Source organism: Engystomops pustulosus, chromosome 6 (assembly GCF_040894005.1).
Source record: "Engystomops pustulosus chromosome 6, aEngPut4.maternal, whole genome shotgun sequence".
Taxonomy (NCBI): domain Eukaryota; kingdom Metazoa; phylum Chordata; class Amphibia; order Anura; family Leptodactylidae; genus Engystomops; species Engystomops pustulosus.
The window spans coordinates 136,986,567-136,998,973 of record NC_092416.1 but is presented as its reverse complement, the minus strand read 5'-3'; the positions used below and the strand labels follow the sequence as shown (position 1 = coordinate 136,998,973).

Here is a 12,407-nt window from a genome sequence, read left to right as displayed (position 1 = left end):
TTGGCTGGTTTAAACATCTGTGAAATTGTTAATACAGCTGCTTACACTTCCTGAAATTAAATAAAACAGATTCAGACCAGCCAAACACATACAAAATGTGCTTAATATGCACCAAGAACGGACCAAGAACTGTCCAAGAATGTACCATCTGACACCACAGTGTTATACATATACATGTTATATATTACTTGCATTGTAGCTCAGTGATTGGAAATCAGTATGGCACCTGACTGCTGAGGACACTGACATGGTCTTACTTTCTGACCCTAGTCAACAGCCTTTCACTCAGCCAAACCAGTTTCCTACACTGTACTGAGGAGACCCAACCAGGTTGAAACAGTCCTGTCTACAGTTGGGAGTCTGTTCCTTCTGGAATAGATATACTGGATCATGCTTGGTGTTAAGAGGGCTGCCTTTCAAGGTAGCAAAAGGAGGCAATGTTTTCTGGAAAAACCTTGGAAAACATATTTGCATACTTCAGAGGACACTGACAGAGAGGCATCATACAAGTCTAAAAAGTTATTTCTTGCAAATTCTGAAAGAATGAAAAATCTGCCCCTTAGCCTATACATCCTCAGGAGGTTTAGCAACATGTAATAAATACTTTTATACAATTATTACCAATATGCAAGTAGTAGTACCTGGTGATCCCAGCAGTATCTGCACAACATCTTCATATAGGATCAGTGTGGCTGGGCGCTCGGGAACCAGGTACAGGCTCACAGAGGCATACACTACAAAAAACACACATCTGTGAGAAGAAGCAAAGACAGACTTGGAAGCTTTTATTTGGCTCTGGTGCTGTCACTCGGTGGTTCTTGGTCAGTTCTTTGTGCATTTTTAAACGCACTTAAAATGCATGCGTTTTTGCGTCTTTACCATGCGTTTGGCTGGTTTGAATCTGTTTTTCTTACTTTGTCAGAAATTTAAGCAGCTGTGAAAATGTTAATACCGGATTCAAAACCAGCCAAAAGAACTGTCCAAGAACACACCGTGTGACAGCACACTAACTTTGACCAGATTAGCTAACAGGTAACTGGCCTAAGAAAAACAATAAAAATGTAAAACGCTGACATTTTCAGTGCATTTAAAAACGCACCAAGTAACATTAACAACGCATGCGTTTTCAGTGCGTTTAGAAACGCAATAAGAACTGTCCAAGAATGCATCATGTGAAACTCTTCCACATTGGCGTTGATTTTCACATCAGTGGTTCAGTGATTGGCACGGATGCCTCACAAAGCTATTGATTTCATTGGGTGTTTTCACATAGCCTTGTATTTCGACAAATGTGGTTTGACACATCCAAAACCTTCAGTTTTTTCCGGACACTGAAAACTGATACATCATGGAGACAGAAAAACGGAGACACAACAGAGACAAAACGCAACGGATTCGCAACTGAAGCTAGCACCGATCGCGGAATGTTAGCGGCTGGGGTTTGCTTCATTGTGAAGCAACCGCCCGCTAAGTATGAAGAGGGCACAGCCCGTGAGCCCGCTTCATACTTCCCCATACACAACAAGACATAAGGGTATTTCTTTTTGCGCTATGGGGTTAAGCAGCTGTGAAAATGTTAATCCGGGATTCAAAGCAGCCAAATGTACGGTGAACATACAAAAACACATTGGGGGTCATTTACTAAGGGCCCGATTCGCGTTTTCCCGACGTGTTACCCGAATATTTCCGATTTGCGCCGCTTGTACATGAATTGCCCCGGGTTTTTGGCGCACGCGTTCGGATTGTGGCGCATCGGGGCCGGCATGCGCGCGACAGAAATCGGGGGGGCGTGGCCGAACGAAAACCCGACGTATTCGGAAAAACCGCCGCATTTAAAAACCGAAAATGTGTCGCTTGGGGAGCGCTCACCTTCACCTTCTATGGGATGGTGCATTCCGGGGCGTTAAGATTATTTTCGGCGCTGCAGCGCCACCTGGTGGACGGCGGAGGAACTACCATCTTAAATCCCAGCCGGACCCGAATCCTGTGCAGAGAACGCGCCGCTGGATCGCGAATGGGCCGGGTAAGTAAATGTGCCCCATTGCGTTTAAAAATGGACCAAGAACTGAGCAAGAACTCACTGTTTGACAGCATCCTTAGGATTTGTAAACGCAGCCCTAGGATTCGGGGCGGGCCTCAGCCCAATCCCGTATGTGTTTCTATGGAAACGCATATAATCGGTGTCAAAAACAGTGTAAATTGTAGTGTGCCTGGGCAGTGTGCCTGGGTAGTGTGCAGGATGCGCTGGATTCAGGAATTGTGGTGCGCGTTCTTCATGAATCTTGCGCCCTCTGCGCTGCTCAAGTGTGCACCATTTTTTTTTATGCTGCAGAATTGTGGCGTAAACACAATTGTGGCGCACGGTCAAACTAAGCACTACCATTTGGTGCACATTTTTCTGTCGGGCACAGTGCAGCCGCAACACAAAACTGGTGCAGACACATTATAAATACATGTGCAAGCAGTTTGCATGTTCTTTCTAGTGCAAAATCAGACAGAAAACTTGTACAAACACTTTAATAAATGCTGGCCTTAGGCCGGCGACACACGTGGCGTTTTTAAGCAGTCCATGAAAAAAAGCATGCATTTTTTTAAAACGTATCCATTTTTGACCCATTTTAATTAAGATAATTGGTAAAACGCATGCGTTTTTTAACGGACTGCTTAAAAACGGCCCAAAAATGGGTTCAAAACACCACGTGTGCCGCCGCCCTTAGGGTGATGCCACACCTTCTGTTTTGGGTTTGTTTTAAAGCATGTGTTTTCAGTCTGTTTTTAAAACGCATCAGTTTTTGACTGTTTACCATGCGTTGGGCTGATTTGAACCTGTTTATCTATTAAGAATGGCACCTCAATTCTACCTCAGCAGGTGGTGTTACTCCATAATACTACTGTTGGATAGTTATCGTCCAATGACAAGGTAAGTGACCAAGCTCTTCAGTATGCAATAGCGATTGGCTAGTATATTTCCATTGATTGTAAGGATCAATGTACGGAAAAGGTAACACAAAGAAAAGAAGGTTGTATGAAAAAAAGGCAGGAGATGGATGAAAAGAAAATGTGACAGAAATGTTATTTTTTTCCTTTTTGTGACCTTGGATAAGAGACAGGAAACAAAATACATCCTGTCAGACTGGGGAAGGAAGAGAAAGCTGCAAACATTACTAACATATACGAGGTAGTAACAATATACAACATAAAGAATGCCCTTTATGTTTTCAAATTGAACAAATATAGAAAAAAGGGAACTTCCTAGGTAGAGGAGAACCAGGCTACTCTTTACTGGGTTGTGAGTCACAATATACCTCAACGTCTCAGTGAAATAATACACAAGCCCATTTTGCCTCCGATGCATTTGGCAGACCTACATGAACATATAAGAAAGCCAAATAGCAAAGAACAGAGCATTGTGGTCACTCCCAAGCACAGCTGTGACTCGGCTTGCCAAGAATTTCCCTAAATCTCTGACCAGTGTGGACAGGTGGCAAAATAATGCATATGCCCTCAGTCCACCCAGGGTCCTGGAGAAAGTGTCTGAAAAAGGTTCACAGAGGTCAGTTCAGAGGACTTATGTTAGGTCTTCGGTTTTATGAGGAAGTTTAGAATCTAAAAGGCCACCAAGAGAAATAAGGGCACATTTACTAAGCTCCGTGCGCCACTTTTTGCACATTCTTTCTAGTGTAAACTGCTTGCACAGGTATTTAAGAAGGATCTGCGCCACATAAGTGTCACACGCGACCCTTTTGTTTCGCGGCTGCACTATTCTTCAGGTGACACAAATTTCGGCACTGAAGGGGGCGTTCCTGTGCTCAGTCGGATCTTGCTCCAGATTTAACACGCAAAGTGAAACATAAAGGTTAAAGGTGCACCAAAAAGTTGGTGCACTCTGTTGGGGCAGTTTAGAGGGCGCCATATTCATGCTGAATGTAGGCTAGAAATCCTGAATCTGGCGTCTCTGCACTAGGAACACAGGAAAACTGCACATAGTACAGCATTGGCATCCTGTGAACATCAATACAGGATAAAGAATGGTTGGGTGGGAAGTTTACCAATCTAATGGAGAACCTCTTTCCTATCAATATTTGTGGCTCCCCAGATCTCTGGGGCTGTGCACTATTACATGGATTGTGTTAAGGGTAAATCATGTTATCCCGGCTTTACTTGCGAGAGGAGGTGCCAGCATGGGGCTTTACTTGCGAGAGGAGGTGCCAGCATGGGATTTTGAGATGTGAGTTCGATGTGCCCTAGATGTGACTCACATCTAGGTGAGTATAAAAGTTTAATTTGATCTTTTTCCTCCACCCACAGCCCTTGTAAAGGTTGATTTGGGACCCTAAATCACAGGTTGATAAGGACCTGTAGTTGGTTTAGGGTCCCAAATTGACCTGACAGGTCTTCTTTAAAGTAGCAGCTACTAGTGCGTATCTTCATCCAGATACAATGCACCAAAAACTGGTTGGTTTGCATCAATTGTTGACGCCAATTAATAAACTAATGAAAATAAAGATTAGATCCACTACAAAATTGATGGCATGTCAACTTATGCCCAAAAGTGTATACTTTAGATGTGCAGAATATAATTGATTATAATGCTACTGTATTACACAACAATATGCATTATCTGCAGTATTTATAATGAAATGAAATTCATAAACTCCAACCTAACATATATAATGCTAGAACCAAGTAGGTGTTAGGTCGGTGTAGCAGCTTCCATAGGACACAATGATATATCACATAAGCACCTGACAATGACCCGACACACAGATATACACATATTTATGGTATGTCTCACAATCCTTACGTGGCAGTCTATCCACTCGCCAGGGCACAGAGTTGGTTACGTAGCCCTTCTTGCTAGCAGTAACGAGAACCCAGGTCCCCAGTCTGTAGCTGATTCCCAGAATGGCCACACCATCCTGATCGGTGACTCCAGAAGCCAGACCGCTCTGATTCCCAAATATCTCTACCACAGCCGAGGCCAGGGGTGACAGGTCTCCATTCTCGTATACCTGGACTTTAATGTTGACTTCTGCCAAAGACACAGAAATGATTTGGTCAGAAACACCAAGGTAAACATAATAAAACACATTAAGAAACATGGCATAAGGCAGAAACTGGCATCCGATGATATTTGGGTATTTGTCTATCACATTCTTCATAAAATAGAACTAGACCAATGGCAGGCCTTGGGTGTTCTGTGGCTGACATAGGGTAGTAGAAATATATAATATGATGAGGGAGAAAAAAATTGTCAGCCGGTGCCTGCGGCCCTCCCCGCCCACATAGTGTGGAGGTGGAATCGGAAGAAATTGCGATTATATCAGTGCTTTTACCTTAAAAAGTGTCATAGAAACACTGATAAATCTCTCACAGCCCAGATTTCACTTATGGACCCTTATGGACCACATTCTACTTTCATGTTTCTGTTTTTTATTTCCTTCACTCAAAAAGCCCTAACTTTTTTGTTTTTTTCTGTGTACAGCACCGTATGAAGGCTTGTTACTTACAGGACAGATTTACTTCCAAGTGGACCATTTAATATAATGTGCAATCTATTGGGAAACTCAAAAATAATTCCAAATGAGGTGGAATTGATTTAAAAAAACTCAGTTGCAACACTTTCTTGCTGGTTTTAGCTTTTACTGTGAGTTTCAAATGTCATCTCCCATCTACTGTTTGGGTAAGTGCAATCACTAAAATCTAAAATTTATTTAGTAATGTCTAAATACCTTAATAAAAATAAAGGAAAAGTTTGCAAAAAAACAAGAAGGTATCTGCATATTTTAACTCCTCTATCGTTTAACTTATCTAAATCATATCTTAATCACAAAGGAATAATTTTTTATCACATTTTTTTTAATTTTCTAAGGATATCTAACATGTTTATGATTTATATATGCACAAGAACAGAGAGATTCAAATAATTTTTTCTTTAAAAAAAAAGAAGCATTTTCATTATTATTACAAGGATATGAGCAAGGATGACATTTGTTTCTTTATGTAGACCAGTGGATAAAGGAGGGCTTGGTATTCCATGGGTTTTTGGGCACAGTTAAGGTTCCTGGTAAGCAGACCGAATTATAGTGCCTTTTTGGGGTTAATTAGGTTAAAGAGGACCTGTCACCCAGAAATTCGGCACTAGGAGCTGCTTACTAAAGTAAGGTATTTAACCCCTTAACTACTTGGTCATTTTAGTGTGTCTGTTTTTAGCTCTGCCCTTCAAAAATCCATGACTTTTTTTAAAAGATTTTTTTCATGTACAGAGCTGTATCTTCATACAGCTGTACCCTCATTTCTTGTCTGTGTAAGAAATTGCACTTTCCAATGAGGGTATGTAATATATTGGTTTACTGGGAAGCAGAAAAAAAAATCCAAATGTGGTGAAATTGGCCCATTTTCCTGGGGGTTCAGATTTACACCTTTCACTTTTGTTTCCAAATGACAACTCCCCTTTTTTCCTTGGGTTGGTTAGACAAAGGGACAACAAATTTATAAAAGTATTGATATGTTTTAATAGATTTTTAAAAATAACCATTGGTGCAAAAAAAATGTCTAAATGTTCTGGCGCCAATAAGTTTACTGTACGACCTTTTGATCACTTTTTGTTAAAATGTTTATGAGTTACAAACTAGCGAAAAAGTGGCGGACATTTGGGCACTATTTTCCATCTTTGTTAATAACCATTTTTATATATTGATAAGGTTGGATTTGCACAGCCGTTGCATGGCGTACCGAAGCACGGCAGGCACACGGCAGCGTGGGGAGAGGAGGAGGAGGTGAGCGCTGTCACCCCAGCCCCTCTCCATAGGGATGTATGGCGCCGTATGCGGTGAAAAGGACATGTCCTATCTTTTTCCCTGGTACGGAGTGGTACGATGCGGCCGTGCCGGGGAGACGTATATCGGCTGTATATAAGCAGGGCCGGATTATAGGCGGGGCTCCCGGGGCTCGAGCCCCGGGGCCCCCACCATGTTGCCCCCCCTTGGGGCCCCCACCAGATCGCACCCGCTGCGCGCCCGCGTCCCCCCTCCTCCCTCCTGAGATGCCCGCTGCATGGAGGAGCTGCCCGCCCCCATTGGCACGAGTGACAGTAACTCCGCCTCAAAGCCCGCCATCCCCCCTCACAGGTGACACCGCCTCCCAGCCCGCCCCGGCACAGGTGACACTGCGCTCGCCTCTCCGCCCGAGCTCCCAGCACAGGTGACCGCCTCCCGGCCCGCCCATCCCCCTGCATGCAGCATGGCCGAGCTACCAACCCCCGCCCAAACAAGCAATCCCGCTCAACACCCACCTCCCCCCCACCCCTTGCTAGAACAAGCACCCGCCGCGCACCCCCCTCCGCGCCCCCCCCCCTCCGCTCCCGGCTAGAAAAAGCACCTGCCGCCCCCCTTTCCCTCCCCCTCCCCGGCCGAACAAGCGACCCCCCCCCCTCCGCCCCGCGCTCGAACAAGCACCCCCCCGGACCGACCCCCTCCCCGGCCGAACAAGCAACCGAAAGACCCACTCCCCGCACGAACAAGCACCCGTCTGAAGCCACGGCCGGTCACCCTAAAAGGTAAGTATATACATATCAATGTATCTGTGTGTATATATGGATATACAGTGTATATGTGTATATACAGTGTATATGTGTATATACTGGGTATATGTGCATATGTTTATATACTGGTTATATGTGTATATACTGCGTATATCTGTATATACTGTGTATATATGTATATACTGTGTATATATGCATCTACTGTGTATATATGTTTATACTGTTTATTTATGTGTATATACTGTGTACATGGGTATATATGCATTTACTGTGTATATATGTATATACTGTGTATATATGTATGTACAGCGTATATATGCATCTACTGTGTATAGGCGTATATACTGTATTTATACACGCATATATTTATATAAGCATATATGTGTGTACATTTAAATATATATATATATATTGGGTATATGGTATGTATGTATATGCTGTATATACTGAATGTGTGTGTATTTGCTGTATATACTGAATGTGTGTGTATTTGCTGTATGTGTGTATATACTTTATGAGTTTATATATACTCTGTGTATTAGTATATAAATGTATATGAGTGTATAAATGTGTGTGTATAAATGTATAGTTGTGTGTATATATGGGTGCAAGTATACGAGTGTAGAACTTTATTTGTGTGTATCTAAGTATATAAAGGTGTGTATATATCAGTGTGTAATTGTATAAACAAGTCAGTATAAGAACATGTATGGGGGGCGTATATCTGGCCGCAAATTTGCTACCTGATATACTTTCCTCATCGGCGTCTATAGTGCTTCGGTACGGTGAGCACAACGAGTACTCACTGTTTCGTGCTGTGGCCGCAAAAGAAATAGAGCATGCTCTATGTATGGCCGTAAGAACGACCATGCAGCTCTATTCTCTATGGAGAGGGGAGAGGTGAGCCGCGATCACCTCTCCTCCTCTCCAGCGCGCCAGATGTGTGTATGTAGCTGTGTTACTAGGGATGAGGCGGCTGTATGTAGTTGTGTTACTGGGGGGAAGCGAGCCTGTATGTAGCTGTGTTACTGGGGGGAAGCGAGGCTGTATGTAGCTGTGTTACTGGGGGCGAGGTAGCTGTATGTAGCTGTGTTACTGGGGGTGAGGCGGCTGTATGTAGCTGTGTTACTGGGGACGAGGCGGCTGTATGTACCTGTGTTACTGGGGACGAGGCGGCTGTATGTAGTTGTGTTACTGGGGGGAAGCGAGGCTGTATGTAGCTGTGTTACTGGGGGGAAGCGAGGCTGTATGTAGCTGTGTTACTGGGGGCGAGGTAGCTGTATGTAGCTGTGTTACTGGGGGTGAGGCGGCTGTATGTAGCTGTGTTACTGGGGGTGAGGCGGCTGTATGTACCTGTGTTACTGGGGACGAGGCGGCTGTATGTAGTTGTGTTACTGGGGACGAGGCGGCTTTATGTAGCTGTGTTACTGGGGGCGAGGCGGCTGTATGTTGATGTGTTACTGGGGGTGAGGCGGCTGTATGTAGCTGTGTTACTGGGGGTGAGGCGGCTGTATGTAGCTGTGTTACTGGGGGTGAGGCGGCTGTATGTAGCTGTGTTACTGGGGATGAGGCGGCTGTATGTAGCTGTGTTACTGGGGGTGAGGCGGCTGTATGTAGCTGTGTTACTGGGGGTGAGGCGGCTGTATGTAGCTGTGTTACTGAGGACGAGGCGGCTGTATGTAGCTGTGTTACTGGGGGTGAGGCGGCTGTATGTACCTGTGTTACTGGGGGTGAGGCGGCTGTATGTACCTGTGTTACTGGGGACGAGGCGGCTGTATGTAGCTGTGTTACTGGGGGTGAGGCGGCTGTATGTAGCTGTGTTACTGGGGACGAGGCGGCTGTATGTAGCTGTGTTACTGGGGGCGAGGCGGCTGTATGTTGATGTGTTACTGGGGGTGAGGCGGCTGTATGTAGCTGTGTTACTGGGGGCGAGGTAGCTGTATGTAGCGGTGTTACTGGGGATGAGGCGGCTGTGTGTAGCTGTGTTACTGCGGATGAGGCAGCTGTATGTAGCTGTGTTACTGGGGGCGAGGCGGCTTTATGTAGCTGTGTTACTGGGGGTGAGGCGGCTGTATGTAGCTGTGTTACTGGGGGCGAGACGGCTGTATGTAGCTGTGTTACTAGGGATGAGGCGGCTGTATGTAGCGGTGTTATTGGGGATGAGGTGGCTGTATGTAGCTGTGTTACTGGGGGCGAGGCGGCTGTATGTAGCTGTGTTACTGGGGGGGAGGCGGCTGTATGTAGCTGTGTTACTGGGAGTGAGGCGGCTGTATGTAGCTGTGTTACTGGGGGTGAGGCGGCTGTATGTAGCTGTGTTACTGGGGATGAGGCGGCTGTCTGAAGCTGTGTTACTGGGGATGAGGCGGCTGTATGTAGCTGTGTTAGTGGGGGTGAGACGGCTGTATGTAGCTGTGTTACTGGGGATGAGGCGGCTGTATGTAGCTGTGTTACTAGGGATGAGGCGGCTGTCTGTAGCTGTGTTACTGGGGGCAAGGCGGCTGTATGTAGCTGTGTTACTGGGGGCGAGGCGGCTGTATGTAGCCGTGTTACTGGGGGCGAGACGGCTGTATGTAGCTGTGTTACTGGGGGCGAGACGGCTGTATGTAGCTGTGTTACTGGGGGTGAGACGGCTGTATGTAGCTGTGTTACTGGGGGCAAGACGGCTGTATGTAGCTGTGTTACTGGGGGCGAGACGGCTGTATGTAGCTGTGTTACTGGGGGAGAGACGGCTGTATGTAGCTGTGTTACTGCTAGCATATTGGAAAGGAAGCAGGAAGACGTTTGTACGCTACACTCAGTGGGGGCCTCCACCAGATTTTGCGCCCAGGGGCCCCCACCAACCTTAATCCGGCCCTGTATATAAGTCAGCCATATATACGTCCCCCATGCGGCAGTGTGAATGCAGCCTAAACTAGGTCTTTTGGGACACGGCAATCAGTTATGTCTATGATTTTTATTGTTAATTTCATTTGTTAAAGGGAACCTACCACCCCGATTCTACCTATAAAGGTAGAAGGGGTGGTAGGTGGATGAATGGGACGTGAGGATAGCCCTTTTTGGGCTAATCCTCACGTCCCGGCTATCTTTTAGAAAAGTTTATTGCGGGCATATGCAAATTTATTTATGCGGCTACTGGGGCGTGGAGTAGCCGGACATGAGGCTACTAGTCACGGCTACTCCACGCCCCAGTAGCCACATTACTCCACCTACCATTTAATCTTCGGCGTGCAGCTCCTCGTAGCTGCGCGCCCTCGTCCGAGTCCCCCGGCATCTGCGGCCTACTGCGCATGCGCAGTAGCTCCGGCCCCGGAGCCGCGGCTGCGCAGCCAAAGGCCTGGGTTCTGCGCATGCGCCGCATAAATAAATTTGCATATGCCCGCAATAAACTTTATAAAAAGATAGCCGGGACGTGAGGATTAGCCCAAAAAGGGCTATCCTCACGTCCCATTCATCCACCTACCACCCCTTCTACCTTTATAGGTAGAATCGGGGTGGTAGGTGCCCTTTAAGCATTTCTAGGGAAAGGGGGTGAACTATTTTTTTTTTTTTTTTTTTTACTTTAATCCTTGGTGGTCTAATCGATCCTGCCTTATACTATATAGCGTTTTTTAACATGAACTGTTAACAGATCTGCAGATATGAGTCCAGCTTTGGCAGTGCCATGTAAAGGGTTAACACCCACAATGGGAGTTTGCTGCATATTCCAGCAAACACCCACCCTGTACAGAGACAGAGTTTCCCGTGAGCCTTATCCATACACCCGACGCTGCGTAATAGTTAGGCAAATGCTGGCCAGGGGTGATATTAACAGGAAACTCTTTTGTATGTATCAATATGCAGGGGTCATAAGTTTCACTATTATGTTACAGACTTCTTGGGAAATGACTCATACATTACTTTAAGAAAGAAGGTCTGCACAGATCATAAAGGCCTGCATTTAGAACAAGAATCAAAGGTTTTTATTTGTCATTGCATGGGACATAACAGAAAAACCCCATATTTTAAACAGTTTTATGAAGAGTACAGATAAATATAAACACAATGGAAATAAGACAAAACTACTTATATTTTATAATAGAATAGAATAGTTAAAGGAACTTATATTATGTAAAAATGGGGTGAAAAAAGTCATATTTGCCTAACTTTGGAGGAGATTTTTGTTATACATAAATGGATGATATTTCACATAAAGGAGGGGATTCAAGAAAGGACATTTCATACCCTACCTGAGGGGGCTGGTAGTTTATTCTTTTTACATTTAAATTATTAGCCACATAATACAGTATCAGTCAGAGTGATGCCAAAATAAAACTGTTTTCCCAAGACAAAATTCTATATGGGTGCTCATTATGAATGAGAATGCCTAAAGAATTACTTTGTTGCCATAAAAAAGCTACAAAAAGCAAGCATTTATTATTAATATTATTATTAATACTTGTATTATTGCAAGAAATAAACTATATTCCTGTTATTACTCCATAACCCCTCTCCCTACATCTCCTCCTATTACTCCATAACCCCTCTCCCTACATCTCCTCCTATTACTCCATAACCCCTCTCCCTACATCTCCTCCTATTACTCCATATAACCTCTCCCTATATCTCCTCCTATTACTCCATATAACCTCTCCCTATATCTCCTCCTATTACTCCATATAACCTCTCCCTATATCTCCTCCCATTACTCCATATAACCTCTCCCTATATCTCCTCCTATTACTCCATATAACATCTCCCTATATCTCCTCCTATTACTCCATATAACATCTCCCTATATCTCCTCCTATTACTCCATATAACATCTCCCTATATCTCCTCCTATTACTCCATATAACATCTCCCTATATCTCCTCCTATTACTCCA

At 44.8% G+C, this 12,407-nt stretch overlaps 1 protein-coding gene across 3 annotated transcripts in view; it reads right to left on the bottom strand.

Annotated features, from left to right (window-relative positions):
* FAM171A2 (family with sequence similarity 171 member A2) overlaps positions 1-12,407 on the bottom strand; it is a 29,453-nt gene that overhangs the window by 6,222 nt on the left and 10,824 nt on the right. For 2 of the 3 annotated variants that reach the window (XM_072111245.1, XM_072111247.1), the window contains exons 2-3: positions 4,796-5,032; positions 642-734 (exon numbers count right to left, since the gene is read on the bottom strand). In XM_072111245.1, the coding sequence (XP_071967346.1) occupies positions 642-734; positions 4,796-5,032 (330 nt within the window). The remainder of the gene's footprint in view (positions 1-641; positions 735-4,795; positions 5,033-12,407) is intronic. The other variant, XM_072111246.1, reaches the window with a different exon arrangement.